General features: G+C 43.4%; 1 protein-coding gene across 1 annotated transcript in view; it reads right to left on the reverse strand.

Annotated features, from left to right (window-relative positions):
* Nucleotides 1–10,020: 10,020 nt before the first annotated feature.
* Nucleotides 10,021–17,803, reverse strand: part of PARD3B (par-3 family cell polarity regulator beta) — a 939,210-nt gene continuing 931,427 nt past the window's right edge. The window contains exon 23 of the mRNA XM_033112382.1: nucleotides 10,021–13,347. Within this exon, the coding sequence (XP_032968273.1) occupies nucleotides 12,990–13,347 (358 nt within the window). The 3' untranslated portion in view covers nucleotides 10,021–12,989. The remainder of the gene's footprint in view (nucleotides 13,348–17,803) is intronic.

Consider the following 17,803-nt stretch of genomic DNA (forward strand, 5'->3'; position numbering starts at 1 on the left):
AATTATTTATCGAGAAGCCTCATTGAGAATTGTGTTTTAGACAGCCTTAACTGACGGTCATTGTTTTTGTTTTTCTCCGTCCACAGACACATATTTTCTCCTTTAATCCTTTCAATGACCCTATGAGGTAATATCAGTTCAACCAAGAATGCACCCAGCTACAAGTAACATAAACCCCGACCAATGCTGGTTTATGATTTTAAAATAAAAGGAGCTATATAGCCACTCGATGATGCCATCAAGACTCCCAGACTTTTTCTCTCTTTTCTGAGAGGGAGAATACTATAGTAGTTAATAGCATGGACCCTGCAGCCTGTTGTGTGGATTTGCACAACTTTCATCCTCTGCAGATAGGGATAATAATGTACTTAGCGAATGGGGTTGACGGAATGAGTCAATACATTTAATGTGCTCCGAACCACATGCATATTAAATGCTCAACAACTGTTGCCTACTTTAAATGTTATTTCTGCATTACTCATCACCATGCGTAGCATGTTGGGTTTCTACCTCATATCTTCATGCTTATCATCTTATGGTTACAGAATGGCTTCTTGATATTCTATCTGATATTACATCTAGGCCTCAGGCAGGGAAGCGAAAGGGCAAAAAGTAAGGGGGAAGGAGGCAGGTATGTTATTAGTATCAGGAAATCAAACACTTCCCAGAAATCCCCAGCCACTTCTGCTCACTTCTCATTGGCTTATGTCCTTCCCTATTTTGAAGGACTGTCTGGGAAAACAAGTATTTGTTTGTTTGTTTGTTGAACAATGAGGACATTGGATGGGCAGTCGTACATTGCACCCATCTCTTGCTGACATTTCCCCACTCCCAAGAAAATGGTGATCTTTTCAGCAAAGAAGGGGAAAAAAAGGAAGATAGGAAGGTGCTAGCAGGGTCTGCACAGCAGTCCTTAGTACTTGAGTGTGCATGAGTCCTACGTGCACACTGCGCAAAGATTTTGATGGAAGGCGGGTACAGAGATAGGGGAGAGCCTCTGGATGTTGGATAGTGGTGTGGGTTGAATAGTACCTCCCCTCAAAATATGTCCAAGTCCTAAATCCCACTATCTGTGTATGGGACCTTATTTGGAAATAAGGTCTTTGTTGATATATTCAAGTGAAAAGGAGGTCATGCTGAATTAGGATGGGTCCTAATCCAATGCTTAGCATCCTTATAGGAATAGGGAAATTTGGACACAAAGACACACAGGTAGGATGCCATGTGACCACAGAAGCAGAGATTGAGGCCTGCTTTAATGGTGATGTAATTTCTAAGTTTGGGGGAAAGAAAAGCTTCTATTAGATGCTTTTCATTCATGGGTACAGTCTGGTTTGTCTCTGGCTCTAGCAGGAGAATCAGCCAAATGCCCCTGCAGTCACCACTGCTTGCGGGGAGCATGAGAGCAAGGACCCATGAGCAGGTGGTGGAACTCCAGGCAGGAGTAAGGAGGGGTTGGGGGTAGGCAAAATCCCCCTTGGGGGAAACCAACCTGGTCAGCACACTCTCTATCTCAGAACATTCTGACTTCATTTCATTCCTCTGTAGCTTACCCTGGAGTCCTAGGGTTCAGCGAAACAGGCTGTATCCACCAGAAGTTGCCCTACCTTCTGGAAGCCTCAGAGGGCCCTGGGGCACCTCTCCACTGGCTCAGCACAGTGTTTCTAAACTTCATTTTTTTGTTGTTTTGTTACCATGCTGTGGTCGTTATATTTATTTGTACCATTATTTACTTAATATTTACCCAAATAATTTTATTTTTAATGTAAACTTACTTCACTACTATAAGTGAAAAAAAGCCAAGATCATTTTGTACTAAACAGAAGACAATTATATAGTTAATACAATGAAAGCAAAACAAAGTTTTTAAATTCACGCTAGAGCCTTCAGAAGTCTGAGGCCGGCTCTCTGTTAATAAAGAGATTTGCAAATCGTAGAGAGGTCTTGAAGATATACTAGCACCTGAGCAAATCTTTCTTCTTGTAGGAAATAGAGAATCAGAAAGGAAATGCTTCCTCATGGTGATTGTGTGCTACTTTGAGTAACACCCAAAGTCAGATTTTTTGTGAAAAGCAGGGTTAATAATGATCAATACCATGGAGCTTCCATTGGTGATATAAGACATGCTTCACGTACATCGTTTCATGTGATCTTCACATCGCCCTGTGAGGGCAGCATGATCAGTAACACTTTACGGACGGGTAGCTGAGGCTAAGAGGTTGTCAGTTACTAACCAGGTCGCCCAGCTGTCAGTGCAAGAGCCACGGGTGACCCATCCAGCGCCATGCCCGATGCTGGGATGGCTTATTCTCTCATAGAGAACTGGGGGAAGGAGGAGGGTACATCTGCCTGGTATCCCACCACAACCTTGGCCCAACATGACTCTGTTTGTCAACCCTACTCCATTGAGTTTGCTGGGGCAGGGTTATGGTGCAGAACCCCAGTGGCAGAGAGAGTCAAGTCTTAGTTAAAGCCCCAGGGGACATTGCTAGGGAAAGATGGAGATGTCCTCATGTCCGATCTCTGGGAAGGACCTCATTGCTTCTCAACAGGCCATTCTGGCACTTGCAACGAGAATACCCACGTTTCCCCAGCCCCAGGCTTACATGGCAGAGGTCTGGTGTGATACATCAGTAGAAGTGAAGTTCCACGTTCTGGGACAAAGCGGGGTTTTCACTCACATGACACCTATAAGATTGTCGGTGTACCTGTAGATCCCGATATGCCCATTATGCTGCTGTTTCCTCCGCTGGGAGCCTGCATCCTGTCATGTCATTTTGCAGAACACAGCCCAGAGAGCAGGAGCCTTTGAACGCGGGTAGCGGAGCAGTGTGGCCCCACCTCCATGAGCCTTCCCCTTTAAAGCCTGGATGGAAAAACAAATCACCTCGAAGAGGCACAGCCCCGGGCCAAACCCTGTCACACTGAGAAGGTCAAGAGAGGGTCAGGAGAAAAACGGATATTGAAAGGCCACCTGGAGAGGGGGCTGTGCCCGAGTCTCCATCAACCCTTCCAGGGCATCTCACCTGGGGGGTCGGGAGGCAGGATGGTGGGAGGGCGCAAGGCAAAGGCCCCGCTCTCCAATCGCCCGAATGCTGCTTATCAAAGGGATTTTTGACTCCTGGGTGGTGGAGCTATTGGGCGCTCACAACTGGGAAGGTATAATATGACTAAAAGCTGCTTTAATAAAGCACAGGGCTGAGTTTAAGCTGCACTCTCCATAAATCAAAGGGCGACACCACCATTCTCTCTGAAGATCAGCAAGACAGCGCATTGTGGGGCGGGGGCGGCTCTTAAATCTAATGGACAGCTCTTTGAACACAAACACAGCTGTGACTGGAGGACAGAGGTGGCTGCACGCTGGAAGATATCCTGAGGAGGGTGCACGTTTCCCCGGTGATAAGAATGCTGCATGGTTCTGAGTCGAGAAACCTTGGAAAACAATTAGCCAGAGAAGCGAGATAACCTGTTGAAATTATGACCCTGCACTTTACTGCTCTTAATAAATTTTCTGGCAGCCTCTTTCCAACTCAGGGTTCTGGTCTCCTTCTACCTTTAATATTTGGGCAAATTAAGTCATCAAAGTTTCATCTACCTGTCTGACTTCAGCCAGAAGGACAAGTTATTCGCCTGGATACCTTTCAAAACTACTGTCTACATCGATTATAATGTAATATATAGTGGCACTAACACAAGGTTGCCTGTTTCTTGAGTCTCAAATGTCAAAATCTGCATTTCCACCTTCTAAATTTTCTTCAACAGTGCCCTCCCTTTAAATAGTAATCGCAATGTAAGGTATGAAGGATGAAAAGAAATTGCACTGAGCTTTACTTCTCCACTATTCATTGGTGTAGAAAGGAGCATTGTGGACTTAGAGCTGGCGTAAAGATCACAGCTGCCACTTTACTAGCCATAACTGGTTCTTATTGTCTTAGAGCCTCAGTTTTCTCATCTGTAAAATGGGGATAACGCTCAGTTTAATTGGGTGATGAGAAAATGAGATAAAGGTAGGGAAAGTAAGTAGCATTGCTCCTGTACACTCAATAAATACTAGTCCTCCCTTCTCTATGTAAGGCCTGATGATTTGATGAATTTTTCTAGTTCAATTCACATAGTGTTTTCATCTGGGCCAGTTTTATTTTTTTAAACACCCATTTGTGTGAGTGGTTCTCCCATGTACCTAAGTCCTGGGAGCCCCGAAATAATTTATTTTTGTTGGGTGTGAAATTTCAAGGGCAAGTTACTTAATTCATTTAAGGCTCTGTTTTCTCATAGAGTTTAAGGATTAAATGGGATAAATCATGAAAAACATTTAGGCCAGTGTCTAGCACTTGCCAAGCACTGAATAATATTAGCTTATTAAGCTACAACTCTCTCTGCTCCATCACACAACCTGGTCTCCCTGCAGCCCCCAGATCATTCGTATTTGCAGGCTTTCTGTACAGATGCTTGTGTTCTAGTCCTTATCTGGAAAGCCAACACCCTTTTCTGCTTGGCCTGTTTACATTCTTCTCATTCTTTAAGGCTATTTCAGATGTCACATCTTCCACAGACCTACCCTGATCCTCTCTATCCCCAAAGTCAGAAGTCAGGTTTCCCTGGCAGTGTCCTCCTCCCTCAAGCCCTCTCACCACAGTCAGCATTGAGTTTTCGTTCTTTTTACACTTGTTTGTCTTTCCTGCTTGACTCTCAGGTGTTTGAAGGCAGAATCCAAGGCTCTTCCATGTTTGAGATCCTTTGTAGCATTTAACAGTGTCTGACATGAAGTATCTGTTGGGCTACAATTGAATCTCATTTTACTTTTGTACTTCTTATTAGATGGACCAGGCAGAAGAAGTACAAAGTTAGGGGTTGTTAGGGTTCAGGTGAGCTACTTTTCATGGTGTCGCATATTTCGTATTATGCAGCAGACTTAGGTATTTGGGATTGTGCGGGGAGGGTCAGTACAAACCAACCAAATAAAGGTTCAAGTCAAAAGGATGCTAGTTAAAGGTTGACAGCTGAAGCATCTCTCCTTCTCTTCCAGAGGACATGGGCATCTTTAACCATGACAGATGACCTCTGAGAGTCCAGTGATCAGGAAGGTACAGAGATGATACACACCCACATTGCAGAGAGCCCACTCAGGAACTAGCACAGTGTGTCAGGAACATAGTAGGTTCTCAAAAAATACTTAACTAATAAAGGAAGTTAAGCCTTTTCTTTCCTATGGGGCCCTGAAATACCTGGTTGGCTTCTTCATGCCTCAGTTTCTTCAGCTATAAAATAAATATGCACCTGATGTTCTTTGACTGCACGAGAATCAAAAATTACTGTGATCCTGACACATTCAGCATGTATTGTAAACAATAATTAGTGAGAATAAACAAAAGTAATTTGCAATAACAGAATAAACATGGCTGCTGAAAAAGAAATATCAATTGTCAAGACAGTTACAAAGCAATCTCTAGTTGCTTTGAATATGCCTAAGTAGCATTCATTAAATCTTTATTTTAGTACCATGCATGCAGGACTCAGTTTCCTTACGGGAAGTCAGGGAGCCATCCAACTCACCACTATAGCTGTTGAAAGGAACAAGTAATGCAAGTGATTGCAAAGCACTTGCCTAAAATCCAAGAATTATACAATAATAATAGTAATCATCTGTCACTACAAGTATTTCCATCTTAGTAGGTTGTAAGTAATACATTTTCTCTTTACTTAAGTCTCTCTTTACTCTCTAAATAATGCACTACCCATTGCATTTACAATCTCCTTGCCTGTTTCATATTTTAAATTGGAATCTGGCCTGCCCACGTGAGCTAACACCATTCACCTCGAGAATAATGCCAGGTGATCTTTAACAACAGGATTTTGAGATTTATGGTTTGAGCTGTGAGGTGGAAGAACGTCAGCAGCGCAGCGATTCAGAAAAAGAATCCTCACACCTCATTTCTTCATTCAAATAAATTCAACAAATATTTCTTGAGCGCAGAGCCAGAGCCAGGCAATGTGTTACAAATACAATACTCCTCAGAAGGCCACACAGACGTGGAAACTAATCACTGTAATCGCGGTAATAAAAGTTTTATTGAGGATCTGCAAAAAGTATCTTGGTAACATACAGGCTGGAATTACCAACTCTGCCTCGGGAGGAGGGCTGTGGAAGGTGTCTTGGTGGGTTTAGTTGCAGATAACGAAGTCCCTTCTAGCTAGTTTAAAGAAAAGGGATTTAATGTGGAGAGTTAGGTGTTTGCAAAATTGTTGGAAGGGCTGGAGGAGCAGGCTCTAGGCAGGGCTTCTAGGGATAAATCTCAGAACAACAACATTGAAGAACTGACCCACTGAGGGAGTTGATACCCTTCGAAGATCAGAAAGTCAGGGCCTCAGAAAGCCGATGCCAAACTGTCCGCAACAGAATCATGTCACCTCAGCTGCAATCCATGCTAACACAACGGATGACCCTCCCACAGCTCTTGGCCCCCCAGGAAGCTAGACCAGACACTTCTGCAGTCAAACCCAAACCCCTGCTACTGTGTATTGCCAGCAGGATGCCTGGGTCTCAGTTCTGTCTTCCAGAGTGTTTGGTCTGATGGGTAGAAGCTGGGCCCCGTGTGGAACTCAAGCTGTGAGGAATCTGGAAAATGTGGTCTCCAGCTTTCGTGCCTCTGGCCTGCAGTAAGTCCTGCTACAAAAGGGGGACACGGATGTGAGGCCACCAGTCTCCAATTTCTGCCTTTGAGTCTTCATGGAGAAAGATGTTGATCTGGGACCTGAAGGATGAGTGAGGACCCACAGGATGAAGGGTCTCCTGAGTGTGTACTGTGTGGTGCCATGGTACGGAGCTGTGACGAGCACAGCTCGCCTTGCCACTGTGTGTGATATATACAGGGCTGTGCTGCCAAATGTCTAACAACTGGGCTCTCCAGAGGGCAGAAAGTGTCCTGATTGCTAGGGTATGCTGAGTTCTGTGCAGTAAATATTTCCAACGGGGCCCATTTCAAACTTCCAGCAAGACATCACATTGAATATGGAGTTGGGAAGAGATGTCGACTGGCTCCAGAACTCCCACATTTGTGGTGTGAGTAAATTCTCAGAACAATCCCAAAAGACGTATAATATAGTTCCATTTTACAAATGGTGAAACTGAGGCCTAGAGAGGTTAAGTGTTTTACCCAAGTTTATGCAACTCATTAGCGGTTGAACTTTGTTTTAGATCCAGGTCTGCCTGTTCTCAAAAGCCAGTGTTTCTTTCAACAAGACTATACTCCCTCCGAAAGAGGAATACGGTCAGATCTCCATTTCAGAAAAGTTCCTCTGGCAGCGCAGAGCAGAGGTTGGGATTGTAGCATGACAGAATTCTTGACAACACATAACTGAATGGGTGTGTATGTATTCCAATAAGTTGTATTCACCAAAGCAGGCGGGATATAGTGTATAGTGCAGAGATGGGTTGGAAGGAAGCACGGTCAGAGGTAGGAGATCACACAAGTTACTGAGGAGGCTAAGTGACAAGTGACGAGGCCGAGCCGAGGTATGGTAGGACGTCAGGAAGCATGGACACACTGGACCGAGTTGTAGGATGGACTTGTTGGACTTCCATCACATCAGAGGGGCGTGGGTTAGGCGGCAGGGGCCGACTTATGAACGGGAAGTCAACGATAATTTCCAGGTCTCTGGTTTGTCATTGTGAACCTGACGGTGCCATTGGCCAGGACAGAGTCTGAAGAAGCCGTTTCTTTAGGTTTTCTTTTCAGTTTGGGCATGTTGAGTTCAAAGGGCCTGTGGAAAGCCCGAGTGGGGATGTCCGGCAGAGAAGTAGGAACCCATGTGCCAAGAGACAGATCTGAGTTGGCACTGGTGAGCACATCAGTCCAGAGATGTCAGCCAAAACCTTGGCTGTAGATAAACTTGTGAGAGAGTGTGAGGACATCAGAGAATAAGGCAACAAAGTTGCTTAGGAAAGTATTTTACCCAAGTTTATGCAACTAATTAGCGGTTGAACCTTGTTTAGGGATGGTCTCTAAAGGAAACCTTAGGGATGGTCTCAAGGAAAACCCACTCAGAATCACGTTTCTCTAGACAAGGTAGGAGTTTCCAGAATGAGAGAGGGATCAACAGTGCTGGAGACTGCAGTGCATGCTGTGATGGGCTGCCCAGGTCCCACTTAGAACCAAACAACTATTGTAACCAGCCGCTGTGAATACCTTCCAAAGATGACCTCCAGCTATTGGTCCTCTTTGGGGATTGCCTCACCTGAAGAAAACTGCCTGGTCCTAAGTCTCACTTCCTTCCAGGGCTAGCCCATATCCACTGACCAGCGTACTGGGATAAAAGCCTAGCTCCCTTGTCCCAACTTGGGACAACTCTGCAGGGCCACTGTAGCTCCACATTTCCCTGTGGAGTTGGCTGAGGCCTAAGTGGGTAGCACATGGCCGCCCAGCTTCTCCCCCGACCCCTTCCAGCTTCCTTCCCCTCCCCTCTGTAGGTATTGAACCCATGGGCACTCCTGCTTGCTCATCTTTGCTGTTTCTTGGGGAGCCCAGCATGTGACAGATACTCATTCCTTGTGTCCTTTGCCCTCTGACGTTGTTCAAAGGCGAGCAGAGCCAAACCAACCTATTCATTCATCAAATCCTAAAACAAACTGATGGCGGGTAAAAACCAAGATGCTGACGTCTTACTGACTGAATAAAGCTTTATTTTAATGCAAAATAAAACAAGAAAAATTTGTATATTCAAATATAACAACATCCAAAATGTTTTCTGTGGTACAAATGGAATCATCCTAAAAAGTCTGTAAAGAATTCATTCTCCACCCCCATACGCCAAAATATGATTCACATAATTTATCTTCAGAACTTAGGAACAGACTTGGTATCGTATAAGCACAGGAAAATACTAGAAAAAGTGACTGTATAAACAGCAGGTTTTGTTTTTACATTCCAGTAGTAAACAGCACTGCAGTCAGCATAGATGGGAGAGATCACTCTCTGAAAGGGCTGAGTCAGGAGACAGTCTGGGGCTAGTTCACTCTCCAGTCGGCTTGGAAGTTAGGCCCATCTTTAAAAGTCAGGCTGTGTGTGATTCTACGACTATTTAAGGACGGGGGGACGAAGAGCTTCACTTAGAAGTCGTAGCTGCATGTGAGATTCGAGGCTTATTTTAGATATCTAACTTTATTCTCCTTTTTATCGAAAAGGTGACTTTGTAGGGATACTATCTTATGGAGAATCCTCTTTGTGGTCTCATTGTGGCATCATTTCCACCTAAGTCGGCGCGAACTGGGAGTGCAGAGAAATACCACTGTGGGCTGTTTCTGAAGCCAACTCCTTCCTGCCTAATTGCACTAAATGTGGACTTTCTGTTGCTCGTGGACTCAGAAAGCAGCAGGGTGTCTACCCAATTTAGCACCAATTTGAAGGCCCTTCACTGTGGATTTCAGAGTTTAATGCCAACGGGAGTTTTACAGACACACATTCCTCTTCACACCAAACTCTCCAGATCTCTCTATCTCTCTGAAATGCTGAGACGTTCCTCCAAAGAAAATAAATGCGGTGGTTACAGGTTAGGAGAATAAACCCTCTTAAAGGCTTGATTTCTATGCATACCAACTCTATGCATCACAACTCCCTAATATGCATCAGCTGGATTTCCTTCAGAAGATAGCCTGAATTCAAGTTCACGGATCTTTGGAAGGAATAATGAATCATGTTTTAATTTTATTTAGTTGGTGGGAAAAACAAATCTACAGTGAAGTCTCAAATCTCCTCTATCAGGCAGTACGAATAGTTTCCTCCATAGGGTGACCGTGGGTCTGTGGATCTCTCCACGCTCTTGATTATAAAATCTTTGCTCTGTGCTGTTCTATGGGGGCCAATGCATATAGACTTAAAAATCTATGAATGGTGAGCTTCACGGTAGTTATTTCCAATTTTTGTTTGTTAATCGTGATTTAAGTAAATGCTCTTATCTTTGACCTTGTCTTTCATCCACTGATTTGATATTGTGGGGAAGCAATTACCCAAGACTTTTTTTTTGTACCAAGACTGAGACGGCCCCAGCTCAGTGACTCAATAGGTTAATGAGGAGTTATGTTTCTCTCTCTTACAGAGGACTAAATTCTCCTGCATCTAAAATTTTTCGGTGGTTTGCACCCTTTTGTCTCTATGCCTGCAAAACGGACAAAAACAGAGCTCTTTAAAATACCTAGTGACTTGAGGACAAAACATCATTTTAAGGCTTAAATGACCCAGTGGTCAGATCAGGACGCAGGTGGGTATATGTCAACGGGTTTGCATCTTTCTGTGCCACCTGTTCCTGGGGTGGTACTGGTGTTCTGAGCTACCAGAAGACACCTGCCTGAGTTTTCCCAAGACCATAAATAAACTGAGAACTATTTCCTGCTACTAGGTACCTACTGATTATAGCCTGGTCTTCTAAATACTCTAAACAACCTGTTCTAAATACTGGGAAAGTTTGTAACCTCTGGGTGGTGACAACTGGAGGGCTGGTACACAGGCATTTGTAAAGCTTACATGCAAGCTGTTCATAATTGTTGCTTGGCTTGACGGAAACTCTTGCGCACACATAATGTTACCTTCTTTTGCGCAGGGTCACGTGTTGTACTTCAAGCAAGAAAAGAGAATGACTATCATCTTTTTGTGGTCCACTTGAATAGTACCCTCATGTCATTGGCTGCCCCTCAGGATTAGCAACTGTTTTACTGTCTGTGCATACAAAGCAAAACCATGCTTGGAGCAGCTGACCCGGAGCCCGTCTGCAGGAAGCATTGTTTTCTCAAGGTGGCAATGTGGCATTCTTACGAGAAGAGCCACTCCTTCAATACACAGAGAACACCTCCCTTTACACTGCTGGTCCTGGTCACTGTTTGTGTGGTCCTGGCTTTAATCCAGAAGGAGGCTTTTGGCTTGGTTACGTCCAGTAGTCCACAGAATTTTGGTTAAACTATGGGACATACTAGAAAGCAGATTTTTAATGCTTCAAAACAAATTAAATTTTCCTCACCTTATCATTTTCTTCGTGAAGGTCTATTTAGATTGAGGATTCAGCGTGTTGGCAGGGAAACCCTACAGCTCACCTGTACTGTACCTCCACCTGAGCAGGGCTGGAGAGCCTCAAGCTCTGCACACATTGCAAACCAGCTCATGGGGCCTGGCTTAAAAGAGATGACAGAGGGCAGAAAACAACTTGACAGTCTATTTTCAAGAGGACCATAAGTAAATTGTAGTTTAGCAAACTCAAAGTCCAGTAAATAACACTATTTAAGTCTAAAACCGGCAGCTGCATCACTCTTGGTAATGGAACTCTATTTTAAATTAAAAAATAATAAGACTAAACTCAGCTAGATGGGCACCCTGCATATTCAATAATACTATAATTTATTAAATCCTATCAGTCATAGATATTCTAATCTCGGCCAAAAGATGTCTAAATTGAACTCAAGAACATTTTTATTTTGGGGCTGTGGAATGAAGAAGGAATGTGAAAAGGCTCAAAGCATTTCAAGAGTTACTGAACAATTCAAACTGCTACTCCCAGGTTTTACTGTTTCTTGGTCTTTTGTTTGAACTCTCATTTGGGTCAGGTTGTAAGTGTTAGATGTTCTGTTGAAATAAGTAGAAAATAGCTGTAAAGCTCAAAAGAAATTGTGATGGGTTTTGGAGGATGGGGTTTCAGCTTTTCAAAGTTGTAAGACTTTCATTCCCCAGTTGGAAACCTTGGCCTTGGTCTTGCCCTAACTTTGGTGAATGAAATATAGCAGACACAGAATGATTTAGTTTTATGCCTCTACTCCCTAACTTCCTGTTTTTCGTTTTTGTTTTTTTTTTTTCATTATTTCCTTACTCATCAAGCTTTCCAGAAAGTATTTTTAATCTTCCATTCTCCATACTGGGAACCACACACTTTCATAGCCACACACACATAACACACACACGGTCAGTCACCACCATCTACTACCTGCTGGTTATCAATACCCAAAGGCCACAGTCGGTCCCTCCCTGTCCCCAGGTGCAGATTGCACTGTTTGGCACTGAGTTTGGAATTGGCATCTCCAGGGCATTGCTTCCTGTGTGACCTAATCAGTGGTCCTTTTTGCTCAAGTGCATTTTAGCCCTCAGGTGAGTACCTTCAAGTAGAGGCCCCAGTTACAATAATTACAGGGAGGAGATTTTGGGATGACTCTGAAACCAGATCTCTCCATGCTATTGTGCCTGGGACGTGGGAGGAAGAGAGGCGAGGGCCTTGGGAGTGTCAGCCCTCTTACCCTGATCAGCGTGGTCCTTGGAATATGTTCCGACTAGGTACGCACTTTCTCCCAGGACACTAATACTGCATTCGCATCTCTTATATAAAAAGTGAGGAAACGTGAAATGCTTATACCAAATGAATGGTACCAGGAACCTGAGAAATTCTACAAATAAAGAAATGCAGTCTTACTCTGGGTATAAAATATTTCAAGGAGATCACAAGTTACGTTTGCTGTTCTTTTGTTTTTTTCTCACTGAAAATATTACTCACTTAAGATGCCCATATTTGCAGTCACTCTTTAGACTTAACTCTAACAAGGTGGTTGAAGCTTAGCTTCTGAATGGATGACAATCCCAGGCAGAGACTGTCTCCACGCTGCCAATTCCAGGGGTTGTGTGTGCACAGGTTATCTGGCCAGGGAGACATCACATAATATATCTCCTTTGTTATTTGCCTATTCAAATGCCACTCTCATTGAATTGAACCATTCTAAAAGTATTTCAAATATCAGGCAGTATTGTTTTCATGGCTCCCTCCTTCGCCTTCCTCCTCATTTTCCCCCTTCAAACTCTTATCCCTCCTTTTCCCTCTGGTTAGCAGTCAGATGCTACAACCTCAGTGAGAAAAACCTAATCTGTACCATGGAGAATTCTTAACAGGACGAAGGCCTTAAGGAAGGGCCAAGGTGATATTATACATCTTCCTTTCTGGGCTGTGCTGAGCTCGGTGGCATTCAGCTACACGGCTGCAGTCATGGGGTTCTTCTGCCGGGGGTCCTGGGTTCGGTAGGGGTACTGGTCTGGGCTCCCCCCTCGGTGCCCTGGTCTGACCATTTCCTGATAGGCTGGCACTCGGTGGTGCTGAGGGGGTGAAGGCGGAACATCTTGTCGGAAGGGTCCTTTGTGCTGGGGTGCTGGTGGGGGTGGGTAGTACTGGGGATATCGGAGATCTGCGACCCTCAGATCTGGGGGGCGGGCATAGCTCGCTTTAGGAGGATGCCCTGGATGAGCCCCTGGATAATAGGGAAGCTCCCTCTCCTTGTAGAGTCCTCGAGGTGCTGCTGTCAGATAGTCTACAGGATCGGCTGTGCCAGCCCTGGAAAGAGAAGAACAGACACATATCAACAGCTGCTCAGCTGGCTGCCCAGCCGAAGACCACATTCCTCAGCCTCCCATGTAGTTTGGTGGGGCCACCGACTAGGTCTGGCCAATCGGTTGTGAGAAGGGATGTATGCCTTTAAGAAGAAGAGAAGGAACCTTCTTCTTTCCTGTTGGCCATTGGAGTGGCCAATTGAGACCACAAGGAGAAGGCCACATGCTGAGGAAGGCAGAGCAACAGAAGGTAAGAGCCTGGGTCCTCCATACCATGGAGCCACGTCAGGCAGGACTGCTTACACTCGGATTGCTACATCAGAGAGAAATACACTTCTATCTTGTTTATACCCTTATGTTGGCCTTTCTTATAGTAGTTAAACCAGTTTCCTAAACAAGGCAGAATCTGACTCTTTTAAAGTTGGGATCACTCAACAACTCCCCTTCTCTGCCTCCCTCAAGCTGGTCCTACACACACGTATGATGGTAGAAATGTACAGGTATTTTGGAGCCATAAAGTTCCCACGGATTACACTTACTTCTCTCCCAGGTCTGCGGGTGCCCTTTACATGGGCTATGGCCTTGGTCCACCTCTGGTTGGCTTCTATCACATCCCTGTGTAGATGAGGGTGCCCTCCTCTGTCTATAGTTCCTAGAAAAAGTCCTTACCCAGAGCTGGGAATTATCCACCTAGAACGCTGGTATAAAGCAATTCTCCCACAAAGTCAAGAGGCACCACCAGGCTAGTAGCAAAGAAGGAAAAGCCAACCCAGCTGTATGTTACACAGTGTCATGAGTAGGCACACAGAAAGGTCCAGGGCAAGAATAAACAGTAACAGAAACGACCCTGCTAAGACAACAGCCTCTTCTGATCCGTTTGCCATAACAGAAGCAATCCATCTCTAAACACTGTACAGATGACTGCATCTTATCTAGCCTGGGGTTCAACAGATGAGTTCTGTTTGCAGCTCTTAAAGTCCCATAAACCTTCTGTGCACATCTTCACCTCCCCAACCCCCACACACTTCCCACGTTCCCGCCCCCCCCCCCCACGCCATTTTATTATTATTTTTTTTTTTAGAAGAAAAACAACAACAATCTTAATGAACGAAAAGCTCTCCAATGTCAGAACAAACTGGTGGAACATTTGAAAGAAATGACAGGGCTGTAAGGATAGAGTGTCTGTGGTTAATCAAGCACCGTCAGTGAGGGTCAAAATCACCCTGTAATCTGCGGAGTTTGATGTTAATACAGCGCTGTAAGTTCCCCAAATCAATGCAAGTTTGACAAGCTCCAAGCCCTGAGCATGTGGAAAGCAGCATGTGAGCACATTTATAAGGATGAACAATAGAATTCTCTCTGCACTTTTTTATGTCTTAATTTGGCTATGTATAATAATGAAAGATAGGTCCTTGAATTTGGGGTAATTTACTTAGTGAGAGTTTTCAGATAAAAAAAAAATTAAATTGTTTACGTACAAGTTATTATAACATCAACTGCTATTATTCAGTGCAGTCTGCTTTGCTCTATTTTAAATTACCCATGACAAATAGAGCAAATGCATAATCTGTCACTCCAGCCCTGGGAAATTAAGGATCGAGATTTCATTTTCCCTTTCCTTTCGAATTTTATTTTTGACATAGGAAACTTCCAGCATTCATCATATCTTTTATCATAAAATATTTTAAGCCCCCCCCCACCCCTGCACTCATTTCTGTTTCCTTTGGTTCATGTTAGAGATTTCCTAAATGCTTTTAAAAAAATCCTTAATCTGTGCTTTCTTTCAAAATCTACTGAAGATATTTCTCTGCATGAAGTGAAACATGTGGTTTTTCTGCACTCATTCGAAGCTCTTGGGATAAATCACTGACATTTGCAACACACAAACATTATCTGCCTTAAAATGAACACAGAACCAGTGCTCCCTCCGGACCCTCTTAGCCTGGATGTTTCCTGTTTCAAATGGAAAGAGAGAAAGGAGAAATTCCAGGCCTTGGACTTTTAGGGTCCTGTTCTCTCCCTGGAGGTTTCTCTCTTTTAAAACAGAACATTATAAAAGACAGGCATGCTTTGGTTTTTTTTTTTTTTTTTTAGACAAAACCCAGATCAAGTGGTGACGGGGCAGAAGCCACCCTCAGAGCCACCAGGACAACACATTGTGTGTGGAGGGGACCATTACTATCTCTTCTCCCACACCTCATCTCTGTGACTCCTCCACCTCCCATGGTGAGGGGCAGGGAGTTTCCCCCTGGGCAGATGGGGCAGAATTCAAGATCATTTTGTGGTTCCATATTGCTTCCCTCTGAGGGGAGATTTTATGTCTGGGAGTTTGCATATATGTGGCAGCAAATAAGTAAGGTAGCTGTTCTTTGTCAAGAAATGAAATCATGCAAATTGTCTTTCTCTGTAGAACTCATCAAAACAGCTATTGTTTTTAATTTTTTGGAGAGAAGAAAAACAATGAGCTGGCCTATAAAAACACTGGTTAAGGTTCAAAGAGTGCTAGAAGAATTTTTCTTTCTTTGATGAGCGGGAGTTGCTGTTGTTTATAATAACTTTTTGCTCAAAATTGAGCATTTCCTACAGATTTTTGCCAGAACAACTCTAAGTGCTTGTGAATACTGTGTACACACACACACACACTTAAAAAAAACAATTTTTAAATGGGAAAAAAAAAAGCCTTCCTCTTTAACTACAGAATTTGGTAGGAAAAAAGAAGAGGGAGCTGGAATTTTAGCTTTGTTAATCTTGAGTTTCTTTATTTGGGTGAAATTTCATATTTGTAGGAAAGCACAAAAACCAGTCCTTTCTCGGACCCAAGAAATGCTGATCACAGTGACGATACTGCAAGTTTTGAGTCAACCCTGAGATCCCGGGACAGAATCTCCAAGATTCTGTGGAGATTCTGATGCAAACAAGGATCCAAACAGTAAATGTATCATAACATCAAGACCCCTTATTTTTCATGTGACCTCATGATTTTTATTTGTATGTGTTATCATTTTCTACAAAAACCCCTTTCCCTTGAAGATCTCACCCAGAAACCGTATTTATTTAAGGAAAGAGAAACAAGCCTACATTTGCTACCTTTATAATACAACTCTTTGAGGAAACTGTCATGAAAATATCTATTTAAAATTTTTTTTTTTTTACTGGTTTTCAGTATTTACTCTTTTGTTTTATTTTTGGCTCATTTCTTTAGGCTCATTTCTGGAGGCCAAAAGGATTCAGGTTTTGCTTGGAAAACTCACAGGAACTAGCTCAGACATACAGTTTCCAATCACATAGATACATTCAATAATGAATGTTAACCTTTAGGCCTAAACATGACAAAGCTATATGGTACTGACATGTGAAAAAAACAGTAAGGATCACTTTCATTCCACAAGTTTTTCTCTTTTTTGCCATCTCAGTATGTTGCTATTTTTCATTAAACAAAAACAGGGCTGAAAATTAGAGGCTAAACAGGTCAGATAGCCAGCCCCTGGGTACCAACAGTTTTCATTTTATGGAAGGATGGAAGGTATGCTTCTACATTTTCTTTAGCTCATTTTCTGAGTTTACATTATGCTGTTGATTATGATCCTAGCTGAGCAATGTGGTAAGCTGATGATTATTTTTATTTTTCTAAACAATCTTATGTTCTCACTCCAGAAAGAGGTTAGTGATTGCTTTATGTCTTATTGACTTAGTTTTCTATTTTTTAAAGCAATCCACCTCAAAGCCTTTAACCAATTGCTTATATATTCTCTCAAAATGTCCAAATATCATCAGATGTTCTACTAAGTACATCTTCTTGAAGAATTCTCTCCCAGAATCCTCTGACCTGCCTCAATCTAACTTGGTTGTCCTCTATGCCTGGTGTGTAGCTAGTATCCTGAAATTTCACTTCTCTAACGTCCTGGGTTTGGATCTTGTGCTTTCAATAAAGCAATCCTATATGGGGAATGGTTTAGTATTGGAAAAACTGAGTCACTGGAAAAACCTTTTAGCTAGGAATGAGGTGGCTATATTTACTGGAGCAGATGAAGGGGCACAAGCCCCTGGAACAGATGAAGAGGCATAAGCAATTTTGAATCTTCCCATCTCCCCCTGCATTTCTCCTCCCTTCCCTCTTCAATTGCAAAGAAACTCGCTTCCCTCTGCACTCACTACAGTCAGTCATTCTCACCTCATCTGTCTTTCACCCTGCCTCGTGGCTAGTTACCTGCTGCACTGGAGCACGAGCATCTTTGAAGGAAGGAGCTGAGCCTCATGTATCGAATGCTCTTCCTCAGAGCTCTGCTCAGGGCTTTGTACATCATAAGTGTTCCATAAACGTATGTTGCGTTTGTTCAAGGGCATTTAAAGTAAAGAGAAAACCCACAAACATACTCAATACCCATAGAAGGCCATATGTGTGTAGGGGCTGGAAAGAGGTAGGTGGGCAGAGCAATAAAAGAAGAAAGTGGACTTTCATT

Source organism: Rhinolophus ferrumequinum, chromosome 8, assembly GCF_004115265.2.
Source record: "Rhinolophus ferrumequinum isolate MPI-CBG mRhiFer1 chromosome 8, mRhiFer1_v1.p, whole genome shotgun sequence".
In the NCBI taxonomy this organism is placed as follows: domain Eukaryota; kingdom Metazoa; phylum Chordata; class Mammalia; order Chiroptera; family Rhinolophidae; genus Rhinolophus; species Rhinolophus ferrumequinum.